The sequence below is a fragment of the Teleopsis dalmanni genome, chromosome 1 (assembly GCF_002237135.1).
Source record: "Teleopsis dalmanni isolate 2A chromosome 1, ASM223713v2, whole genome shotgun sequence".
Lineage (NCBI taxonomy): Eukaryota > Metazoa > Arthropoda > Insecta > Diptera > Diopsidae > Teleopsis > Teleopsis dalmanni.
The window spans coordinates 225832534-225845868 of NC_051846.1; the positions used below are offsets into that span (position 1 = coordinate 225832534).

Below are 13335 nucleotides of genomic sequence, written 5' to 3' on the forward strand. Positions count from 1 at the left end.
ATATAATTTCATTTTCAAGTTTTTTAAATTCACCCACAAGCTAGACAACAGACAGGCTGACAACAGACGAGATTATGAATGATTGTGAAAAACCTGAATTTTATTACTTTATTCAGATAAATTCATAGTCCTTACGTACATATAATAATGTACAAGTTGAAGGATTTTATTTTTTTTTGTGGCACAACCAAAAATTTAAACATTATTTTATGATTAAAAATATTTTTGAGTAATTTGAAATCAGTATTTTTTTTTATTATTATTTTTTTCTATAAATATGAATTTCAATCCAAATACATAATATGTTTTCATTTCTTCTAATTAGTATTCATTCCGCATAAACCGAAGATAATTCAGTTAGATATCCTTCCGTTATACAATTTGATGTATATTTGTTCGATGTAATGTATTCCAATTGTGTGGTTAGATGATTGTCGTATAAATCTAAGATTTGGATTTAATTCTTAGCTCACATTATATTCATCTCAAATTTAATAGTACCTTCTGTTAAAGCAACTGCATCCTGCTGTGTGTATTCGTTCTTTCATCGTTTGATTTCTTTTATATACTTAACTTAATATATTATCACTTTAGAGAATAGTTCATTTAAGTATTTTCCGTATAGAATATGGGCAATATTTTAATATCATCACTTCAAAGAATAGTTCATTTTATTATTTTCTATATACAATCTGTATTAACAATTTATTTCATTTTATTTACTTTTTTTGAATAAAACAATTTACACATAACAATAAGTAATCTTTAACTAAACGATACTTAATAAGTAACTGAAAATTGTTGTGGTGATTTAAAACTATGTCGTTGTTGTCACAACACGGACTATTTCAGTAAACCCGTCTTCCCTTCATAGCTATTACTGTCATCTATCTATCTATCTATCTATCTATCTATCTATCTATCTATCTATCTATCTATCTATCTATCTATCTATCTATCTATCTATCTATCTATCTATCCATCTATCTATCCATCTATCTATCTATCTATCTATCTATCTATCTATCTATCTATCTATCTATCTATCTATCTATCTATCTATCTATCTATCTATCTAACTATCTATCTATCTATATATCTTATCTATCTATCTGTCTATCTATCTATCTATCTATCTATATATCTATCTATCTATATATCTATCTATTGTAGGATGTATTGTAGGAATTTAACTTTCAAAGTTTTGGTGTCATATAATCAGTGGTTGATCCCAGATCAGATTTGACCAATTCAGAATCACTTTTTTGGGTTCTATCGAAAATTGTATAGTATCAATAGTTGGTTGCTTTTCCACTAGTTTTACGTAAATGATGAAACAATGCATTGAGCCATTTTTGACGTGCACGAACAAACAATCTTATCCAATTTTAGTATCAATTTTAGTATATTTAACAACATTCAATTTAGTGATCTCGTTCTTCCATAATTATAAGAAAACTATATTTAAAACTATATTTAAAAAAAATAGTTATATATATATATACTTCATTAAATAATTTTTTAATTAATAATTTTTCTAAAATTCTATTCTATATTATTCTAATTTTGTTCTTTCAGTTGGACCTGCAATTACAGGATGAAGCTGGTGGCGATATTTCTAGTTTTATAACGAATGGCGAGTGGGATTTATTAGGTAAAAAACCAAGTGATCCAATTACTTACAAAATAAATAAATGAACCATCCGTATGAAGTATAATAATTTAATTTCATCTATGACTTTTCTTTTACAAAATAATGTTTACATCTTCTAATGCATAATTTACAATTTTTGCATTAAATTTTGCATTTAATTATAGGTGTGCCTGGTAAACGAAATGAAATCTACTATAATTGCTGCCCAGAACCTTATATTGACATAACATTCGCCATTTTAATACGACGAAAAACTTTGTACTATTTTTTTAATTTAATTGTGCCGTGTGTACTGATTGCCTCAATGGCATTGCTAGGTTTTACACTGCCACCAGATTCTGGTGAAAAACTTTCGCTTGGTAAGTTCGTTCTACAGTAGCAAACACAATTGCATGGTGTGATGAAAAGTATTGCCAGATAAACAAAAGTAATTTGAAACTAAAAAGTAGTTGAAATTAAACTGAAATTGAGTCAATTCATTTCTAATCTTTCGTCCGCCTGCTCTTTATCTTTATCTTTAACCTAACTATCAAATCTTACTTTGAGAATTGCTGAATTCGCGCTAAGTCTCTATAAGCCTCGCTCTGTCTAATATTGATGTAAAATGCATGTAGTATTATTAGTTGTTTTTGTTTTTCTTTTATGAAATGTAGTATGTCACACACTAACTGTTGAATCCTTAATGAATCCAATTAAAATAGTTAAATAATTGTAGCTTAAAATTCCTTTGTCTCACGAACTCCCTAGAAGAATATTGCAGTGGTAAATAAGTAAAGTAAACTTTTCATTAAAATTTTGTTTGTTAATAAATCTTAATATACCAACAAAAAAAGCACAAAAAATGAAAAATATATTTTTTAGAAAATAGTAGCATTGTCAAAACATCTTGTTTGTCTCAGTGGAAATGTAACTTAAATGCTGCAAGCAAATTTCAGCAAAGTGAATGCAAAGATAAACAAAATCAACATCAGTTCTAATCAAAGGCGACAGTAAACTGAACTGAAATAACGAGAAATAAGGTCTCTCATCAGAATTACAACAAATGAAAAATACACATTAAAATAAACAAAGCTTCAAACAACAACAAAAAACAACAACAAACAACAATTAGAACCTTGACCTACAGGGTATCTGCAGAATGTTAAAACTTTTAATTCCCTGCCATGTGAATTTAGTTTGCGGTACAAAAGGAATTTTTTTAAAAATTCCGCCTAAACAAAATAAACAGTCATCAAAGTATTAAAAAGCACCTATAATGTTTTCTTACGCAAAAGCACAAATGACGTAGCACATGCAACACTAACCTGGAATACACAAGGCAGTAGCACCCGAAGACGACCAAGCAATTCTTGGCATAGAACCATAAACAAAGAAACGAATAAATCGATATTTGATATGAGATAGCCTAAGTTAGGCTAAGTTTATATAATCAAATATTGTACAGAACAAGCAATAATAATAATAATAATAATGCTTTCTTAAGATATGAGTATTGCTATAGATAATAAAAACTGCTTGTGAAAGTCAAAGAGGAGATATATACTGTGTGATGCACGATATATTTTAAAGTAGAACTGTTCTTTATAGTTAAAGTGACTTTAGTTGGCAGCATAGCGATTACTTGAATTAAATAGATAATATATTAATCTTCATGTTCTACGCTATACGTCTTGAGTTTCTAAGATAGGAACTAAGTGAGTTCAATTGGCGTCATACCGATTGCTTGCAAAAAATAGATAATGTACTCATTTAAACTGCAGTTTCTTCTCTACATGCCTTGAATTTTGAGATATGAATTAACATCAAAATTAATATAAGATTATTACATATATTTAACAATGCTATGGAACAAAAATGTAAAGAACTGTGGCTTCAAATTCACAATAACACAAAGTCATCTTTTTTTCGAGGAAGTCATATATGGAAAAATACCACAGAATCCAGTCCAAAAATCAGACTTTTATAAACCAATGCCTATGAAGAATTTTACGCTTCTAGTTACCTCAGAGAATATACAATATCGAATTGTGAGGTCGGACTAGCCAAACTAAAAGAAATTCATAAAAGCAGTTAAGGCTAAATAGGACACATTCTATGAACATCAAATAGCAATATTGCTTGAGAAGCACTAAGTTGGAGTCAACAAAGTTATAGGTAACTCAAGGCACTGGTTATACATGCCCTGAAGAAGAATAGTGGTATGCTAATTACAGGATACAAATTATAAATGGAACAACAACGTTATTATTAACTTAATAAAATTGAATTTAAATTTGAAATACCTGGGTGGAAGGCATCCAATACATACATATATGTATGAAACAATGCCATCTCTTTCACATATTTTTTTTGTCCTCTTCCATCTTTCTTAAAAAAATCTATTTCATTTAAATTATCTTTCAAATTATTCTACTGATTTTCAATTCATTATTTTTATTCCTATACCTAGTTTCTTAATTAAAATATATATTGCAATATATATATAGTCTCCACGTTCTCAAAATCACCCACACCGCGTGTAGGGTGCATTTAAGAGAATTTGTAGAAAACATTTTAAATATTTGCAAATAACTACAAAACTAAAATAAAATAAAATAAAATAAAAATGATTTCGAGCAGTGAAAAAACTTTCTTACCAACACACAAGGATGCTTATAATAAAAGTGAAAATATGCAAAAGGACATATTTAATGTTGATTTTATATTTTTTTTTCTTTCATATACGAAATATGCAACAATATTTTATATAAAATATTATTTAAATTTTATGTAGGGTCTGTGTATCCCTAGCAAAAATAAAATAAAAGAAGTATAAAATATGGTAAATAGAACTAAATAAATATAAATAAAAAAGCAAACAGAACTTTAAAAACAAAAGAACGTAAAAAGTACAAATCAAACAGAAAAAGAAACAAAGTAATGCATATTTAAGGACACGTATCCTATCTAAATGCCGCATTAAAAGCAAACTCAAGGAAACTTTTAACTCTTTTAGTGCATTTGTGGTATTATCCTTGTAATGCATCGCGGTTGTACGCTGATGTGCAACAGCAAATAGTGCAGTTGGCAGCAGATACCGCAAGCTGCAATGGGCAGTAAATTTCTTGCATCATTAATCATTCTAAATATTGCAGTATTTTTTCATTACCTTTTAAAAGCATCGAAAGTCATCAACGGCTCTGTTGATTTGTGCAAAATCTTTTGTATGTATCCTTTTATCCTTTTCCGAAGTATCGTCTCACTGCAACCATACGTAGCACTTCTCTCCATTTATATATATACTTAAACAATATATTCGTAGAGTAAGTAAAGCAAATGACATGGCAGTTTAGGAGAATGTTCGGTTATGTGGTGACAGCTCAAATAAATAATAACAGCAATTTATTTCTTTTGTTTTCTCATTAAGACTTTTGTTGAAAATAATTTCGCAATTAATTTTCAATGATGTTTTGCTCATTAAGATTTTAGTTTCGCTTAAAATTGATTGCCATTAAATTTTATATAAATTATTTTGCTAATATTTGAGTATAAATCTAGCTTTATATTAACTCTCATATTATCTTTCATATGTAACTAAGATACATATCTGTTGATAAAAAAAAGTTAATAGTACTCAATATTATGAGAGTATTCAGTCTATATTAATGTCATTTGATCTTTAATAATTAATATATTCTAAATTACCACTTTTCTTAATGATTTCTGGTCGCATTTATTACTCATATATAATCATCAGTGACTATACAGTCCATGTAGAACCTAAGCCTGTTCAAAAACAGTCTTCCATTCTTCTCTGTTTTTTGCTTTTATTTTCCAATTACTTATGTTTATTTTTTGTAAGTCCTGCTGCACACTATTTGTCAATCGTTTTCTTCGTCACCATTTTCGTCTACTGGTTCCTACTTCGTTCGCATAAATCTTAGGCGGTACTCTTACATTCGGTATTCTTATCACATATCCAACCCATCTTAATCGCTGCTTTGTCATAAATTGGTTGATTGTATCACCTTCAGCTAGCCGTTCTAGCTCGTGGTTGTATCTTATGCGTTACATGCCATTTACTTTTACGGGGCAAAAATTTTGCTGAGTATTTTCCCTATCTTACTTGCTTCAGTTATTACTCATATATAGTATTTAATATTAACCATACTTTTTTTTTGGCACTTAAACTTAAGACGTAAAAATTTTCTATATTCTCCTATACAGTTAAATTACTTACCACAATTTTTATTACTGATGTATCGCTCTTATTCTAATTATTTTGTTTCGCAAGTCTTGCTTCCTGAAGCTATTAATAATGCAGCTCCCGTAATACAAATGCATGATGATACCATAATTTTCAATCCCTGGTAAAAATAATTGTTATACTAAATCAATAAATGATACTTTACAGAAGAAAATCAAATATCCTCATCTCAATATATTGTATCGTGTATCGTATCATAGATGAGCTGTGGATACGACGATTACATCTTCTGTTCTACATAGTAAGAATTCTTACCATCCTTATCTGTCTTTACCCTAAGTCCAAAGTCGCCATAGCTATTAACTAATTGATGACTTTTATTGATTTCCTATCGCTATTACTTGGTGACCAATAGTCATATTGTGTTTTTTTGTTACTGTTAAATTTTTGTAGACTAGTAGATAGTGACTTATTTATTAATTAATGCAAAGAAAAATATTACACTGCGATCTATGAGATAGGTCACAATGTAATCTATTAGATGTGTTGAATTATGATATATTGATATAGAGATTTTGTCCCTAAAGACAATTAGATAAGTTATCTTACACAATTCAAGTTTATTAATAAAACTAACAGTATAGCATTGATCAAGACCTTACACCTGGTTGGATTTAATGAATAGGATTGTACTTTTTGTTTGGTGATCACCAGTCATGAATAGATACATATTTTACAAAATCTGCAGGTATCGGTGTATTTAGTCACATCTTTGAACACTGAAAATAAAAATTTCACATCTACTCAAGATTCGAGTATCTAATCTATATCCAGAGATTGAAAACCTCTTGTTTTGATACAAATGATCTAATTGGGTTGCTTTAGGTCTTTGTAATTGGCACAGTTTATAACGTGCTATTTCTGAGTACCGATAGAGTGTAACGATAATTGGATACGTCAGATCTATGGATTTGATTCAGACCTTCTTACAATATTTATAAATCGCTGTTTCTTAGTACTTATATATACTTCTTAGTCTCTCATATGACCTAATTGGATTATGTTAGTTTTTTATTATTTGCTTAGGCCTTCTCTCTCTCTCTCTCTCTCTATCTCTCTCTTTCTCTCTTTCTCCCTCTCTCTCTCTCTCATTCTCTGTTCCTTATGTCTTCTCACACAATTTTTTTACTGTCAAATATCTCTTGATGAAGTATCCAGACAAGTTATATGTCAACTCAGATATGAGCTTTAATCCCACTTAATTTTGGTCGTCCAAGATTAAACAGATTTTGAGACGAGCAGTGGTATTAATGCAACATTTCAATGATTATCTTGTCCATTGTAGTATCCTGTCGATATACGATTTTTTCCGACACACTCTGTTAACTTAAACTTAAATGACTGATCATAGTATTCAACTCTTTTAGGAATGTGTTCAACACATGTTTCATGTTTATTACTTTGCCAGTTCATAGTTTTTGGTTAAAACTATTTCTGCCAAAATTTCAATATACTCGTAAATATCGCATCCATACATATTAAAGTTGGGTTTAATAGTAGTGCAACAGCAGCGATGTCAAAGTGTCAGCAGTAGATTCGAATTGTTATTCCGTTATTCCGCTTAATGCAGTTCGGTAGCTGTGAGAAGCGCAAGCGTTTTGTGGATGCGTTTCGCATCTTAGAAAAGAAGTCAAAACTCATGTAACTCATGTAAAAGTTTACATGTAAAACGAAAATAAAGCCAATAAGCGAGTGCATTAGCTGCAGGAAAACAACTGAAACAAAAAACAAGATGTTTTCAAGGAGTTTATGCGTCAATTTGTGTGTGACTTTTAACAGGAAAAGTTCTGTAAAAGAACTGGGAACTTTATACTCAAATGCTAATAAGAAACTAAAATAAAAGATGCAACGACGAACTTTCTTAAGAGAATATTACACTGCGACTTCAGCTGAGTTGAATTTAATATGAACTTATTTATGCTCGTAGATGAAAGCGAAAACTTAAAACAAAAAAATTATTTCGCAAAATTTACTTTCAAAGTATTTTTACTTGAATAAAAAATTTTGTTAAGCTTCACGCCAAAATAAACTGCAATATTCTTTCACTTTGTCGGGACAGAAATTCAAAAAAATGTAAATTTTATTTTTTTTGAGAGCAAAATAGCAACAAACCTTCAAAAATTATTTGATTGATATGATTTCAAAGAGTATCTAACAGCAGTTAACAACTAAAGCAGGCAAAAAGTCAGTTGAAAGTCAGTGAAGTGTTAGGAGCAAAAAATCCTCACAACAGTGCGCCCAACTTTGCTGGTTTGGACGCACTCATGTACTGGTACTGAGCACACTGAGCATACTGAGGTTCAGCGCAGAAAATATGGTAGTAGTTTTTTATTTGACAACTGAAATGACAGTGCTGACAGTATAAATTGTATCAAAACGTGCACGAGGCGAAAGGTGAGAGAAAAACTTTCCAAATTATTAAAAAAGAAAACTTTATTTATGAAAAAAATAAGCTAAAGAGTCTCAAAGGTATCTTAAAGGTATACAATTTTCAAAATATTTTTTGTTACTAAATTCCAAGTATCTGCACAGTATTTTCAGTGTTTTTATATGTTTTCTGTAGTATTTGCAGTTATGATGTGTTTGAATTCTAACTATTTTATAATAATGCATTTACTTTTCTATAAGTTTTTGTGGGTAATTTTACTTTATAGGAGTTACAATTCTACTATCGCTAACAGTCTTCCTTAATATGGTGGCCGAAACCATGCCAGCCACATCGGATGCAGTTCCACTACTAGGTATGTTACACACAACTCATTTTAATACCATACACTATTTTGTTTTCTTGTAATATTATTATAATATTTTTAAAAAAAAAGTGTATAAGGGTTTTAGGTTTTTGGAATTATTCATAAATGCTGCACAACAAATAGAAGAGAAAAATTTCATAATAAAAATAGATAGGGAGGTTATTTATTCAATTAAATAAATTTGTTGTGTATAAAATTAACAATGCATTTCTTTAAATATATAATTGATACCATTAACTAAATAAACATTACTAATAACTTAAGTAAAATTATAAACAAAATTTTTTTTGGAAAACTAAATATAAAAATAAAAATTATTTTTGATTTTATGTATAAATAATATAATTTAGTTAAGCCGTTCATTTATTTTATATTATGATTTTAAGTTAATTATGTAATATTTTTTTAATATTAAATTAAATAAAAATAATTAAAATGACTCATACAAAATAATATATAATATTTTGAGTAATATAATATTATATTAAGTATAGTATATATGACTTAACATTAACTTAGAACTACAAAAAGTATTTTTTATGTTGTAAGTAACTTATAATAATTAAAAACATATTTTTTTAATATAAATATTATTAATTAACTAAAATTAATTCATTATTATATCAAATTATATAAACTGAACTTTTTTTGTTTTTGCATAATGTATAACACAAGTATAAGTATATACAAAATTAATTTACATAAGTATAAAAATTATTAAATGTATAAATTTAATATATGTGTATATGTATATATTTTATAAAAATTTTAAATTACCCACCACAACAATAATAATTTATTTTAAAATACATATATAATCAATTAAGCAAAATTAATTAATTATTAAAAATTAAATTAAAATCGTTAGCAATCTATTTTGTTTTCAAATAACCCGCAATAAAATATAATATTTATAATCAATTAAATTAAATCAAATAATTAAATTATAAAATAAATAGTTAACATAGAATGAACGTAATATTTACTAAATTACATATATAATGAACCAAATAAACATAATTAATTTATAATTGATATTTAAAAATTAATAATAATTAATTACTAAATTAATAATATTTAGTATGTATGTAATCAATTAAATTCAATTATATTTTATTGAATATGTATGTAGTGTTAATTGAATAAATTCTAAAAATGTTTAAAAATTAAACTGAATTCAAAAATTATTGTATAGTTAGAAACTATAACAATAAAATTAAATATATTTAAAAGTATTTTAAAATATTACCTTAGTCTTAATTACTCTTAAATTAATTTATATTATATGCAATTAGTTTTCTAAATTTATCTTGTTTTAAATCAACAAAATATTTTATTTTAAGTTTTTGTAATATTTTATTGAAAATATATTTTAAAATACTATGTACTATAAGCATCTAATAGTTTTAATCTGTACAAAACTTAATAATTAATTCATTTAAATACAAAAAATCAAATTAAAATATTTCAAATTTGCTATACCAAAAGAAAAATTTAAAAATTTAAATAATAAAATAATTTAATATTATTATTTTGAAATATAATATTACATAATAATATTTACTTACAGTATAATATTATATTATTTAAATTTTAATACAATTTTTTATTTGAGGTGAAATAATTTAATATTCGACACATTTAAAATATTATTAGTTAATTATTAAAGCTTTTCAAATATTAAACTATTAAACAGAAGCTATTAATTTTATTATGTATATATATTATTATTATTTATAATTAATAATTATTATTATTCATAATATCATCTAAGCAACTTCAATTCACAATTAACTATAATATAGTAAATAAATAAGAATTATAAACTTAATAAATATATATAAATCTTTTAGTCATATATATAAATTATTGTATAAATAACAATAAGTTATTTATATGTAAAACCAATTTTGTTTTGTGAATTATATTCTACCTAATTACAATTTTTTTCTATAAAAAGAAATTTATTATAAGAGCATAAAAAATTTATTTCTTAATTTTTTTTAAATTTTCTTTTATTTTGTGTACAATAAACACAATATAATATAATATCCTATCCAATATGTTATTTAAATTATTTCTCACTAATTAACATTAAACATACTTCATGAGTATTAAATTAAAAACATCTGTACTTATGTTGGCTAATCTAAAAAAAAATATTATTTCACTAAATTCAGGTAAGATAATATCAATTCAAAAATGTCCATTATTATTTTAATATCACTTTAATTAACCGTAGCAAATTATATCAATTTCACATAATTTTGACAATGTAGTCATTTTTTATTAGTTTAGCAAAAAGAAATAGCATCACATTTTTTTGGTGGCGTTCAAATATTAATAATAAATTAAGTATTATTAAAAAAATCCTTAAATTCACTACCAAAACAATTCTACTAAAATAAACTATAAAAAAAAATATTTAATTTTTATTTTAATTTAAGATAAAATTTTAATTTTATAATACATTATGATAATTTCGTTTTTATTATTATACTTTTTGATGGTATTTTTATGTGATTTAAATTTTAATAGAGTTGGTCATTTTTATATAATGTGTTATTTTAATAAGTTTTTAATTAAAATTATTTATTATTTTTTAACAGATTAGGGAATTTATTTATATGTATAAATATTTTGTGTATGAAATTGTTCCTTTAATTGTCCTGAAATTATAATTTTATTGAAAAATGTAAAGAACACTATTAAGTATTTTTGAACACTGAATACTGCACTCCATGATAACTTTAATTATAAAATTAGGAAAATTTAAAATAATATACAAATTAAAATGATTATTGGCAACACATTAATAATTTAAAAATACAAATATTTTAAATTTATTATTATTTAAATTTATTATAAAATTTTAACAATACTGCACTTGATACTAACATTAATAATATTAAAATAAATTGTAATAATAGTACAAAATAATAAGTGATATAAGCATAAATAAAAGAGTATAATTTTAATATTGATTTAAGATATCTATTACTTATTATTAATATTTTTTAGATTAATTAACCAAATTTCTTATATATTCACATTTAGGTTCTTAACTGAAACAAAGCTTTCTGATATATATCAAAAATATTTTTGAATGTTTATATTATTATTATTAGGAGAGACCATAGTACCGGGACGTTAATGCCTATTCTGAGTACCTTTCACGAACTCAGAGTGTGTCTCTAAGTGATATTTCATCAATCAATAATAGTATATATCTCTTTCACCAAGTTTAAATTCCTCATTCAATGAAATGTATTCACTTAAAAGTTTTTTTGCACATCAGAATTGGACATTTTCAAACACCTCTTTCACAGTCTTCTCTTTTTTGTGAAAAACCCGAAAAATTCTGTTTGAGACAATTCTCAGTTTAGCTGAGTTCAACTCGCAGTTTTCTTATAGATTTCCTTATACAATTCACAAATTGTTCTTCATTCAGTTTAAACAATCCGTATATCGACTTAGCTAATTGGTTCTCATAAGCGTTGTGGAATGTGAAAAACCAGTTGATTGTCCTAGTATGTAAAAATTTAGCTCTTCTTTGCAAATATATGGAAATCCATAAATAAATTTAATAACTGGATTAGAAAAACGTTTTGAACAGAAAAAAATGTTATTAATTATTTTCTCTCAATTATTCTGAATTTCTTTTATATATATTTTTGTATTATATCTACATTTGATCGATTTGTTGGTGTTTTAGCTGGAACTTTGGTGTTGTTATTTTTTTTTTCATTTTTTTGCTTTTTGGTGTTGTTAAGTGGAACTTTGGTATTGTCCACTATTACCTATTCTATGCAATATATTTCGTCTAAGTCGAGTATTCGTGCGAAAAGTTCACTTTACAATATTTAAAAACTTTACAAAATAAGGTTGACGATTATGTTTTATTTCATATCTTTAGGACTATTTTTTACTTCCTTAAAAAATTAATAAAAGCCTCATAGCCGAATTTTTCACTAAATTACTTTGAAAAATAAGCATATAACTTAAAATTTGTGCTCATTTTGAAATTAACTGAGTTTTTGCTCATTTCAAACAATGTGTGAGAATTGGTAACAGCGGAAACTCATTATGGGAGCGTTATTAAAAAACTTTTTGTTTCAACTCCAACTTTTATTATTTTCATTCATTCATACATTCATTCATACAAGCATACAAACATAAGGATATGCAATAACAAGAATGTTCAGCGGAAGATTAAAAGTTTATCTCGCTTTTTACGAGATTTACTTGTTTCAACACAAAAACATAAAAGTTCTAATCAGATGACGTTGCGAAATAAATGATTTTGTATCTCACAAAAACAACGAATGGCTCACACAAATGCATATGTACTATATGTACAAAAAATTTTAACCTCATCAACACAAAATTAACAAATTACACACAAGGCGCATTAAGCCAAACAAAGTATCTGAGCTGTGATATCATAAAACAGATATTACAGATATTTTGAGGTGAAAAGTCTGTATTTATTTGAATACTGAAAAAAAGGACGATGAGTCTGCAAATAATCTTCAACTGCTACATCTATATACCATATAAGTGGTTGGAGTGGTGTAACCAGATTATCGGACATGGTACCATAATCTCTCTGCAGTTCCAAATTAACCTAACCACCATGATCTACGTTACATCCTACCAGAATGGGCGTATTTAGGTTATGG

General features: G+C 26.1%; 1 protein-coding gene across 1 annotated transcript; it reads left to right on the plus strand.

The window, feature by feature from the left end:
- Positions 1-1572: 1572 nt before the first annotated feature.
- On the plus strand, positions 1573-8694 carry LOC119667548 (CHRNA7-FAM7A fusion protein-like; the record flags this gene model as incomplete). The annotated part of the gene is made up of 3 exons (XM_038076851.1): positions 1573-1654; positions 1819-2013; positions 8555-8694. Coding segments are annotated over 3 exons (417 nt in total), but the record flags the coding sequence as incomplete, so codon positions are not given.
- Positions 8695-13335: the final 4641 nt, after the last annotated feature.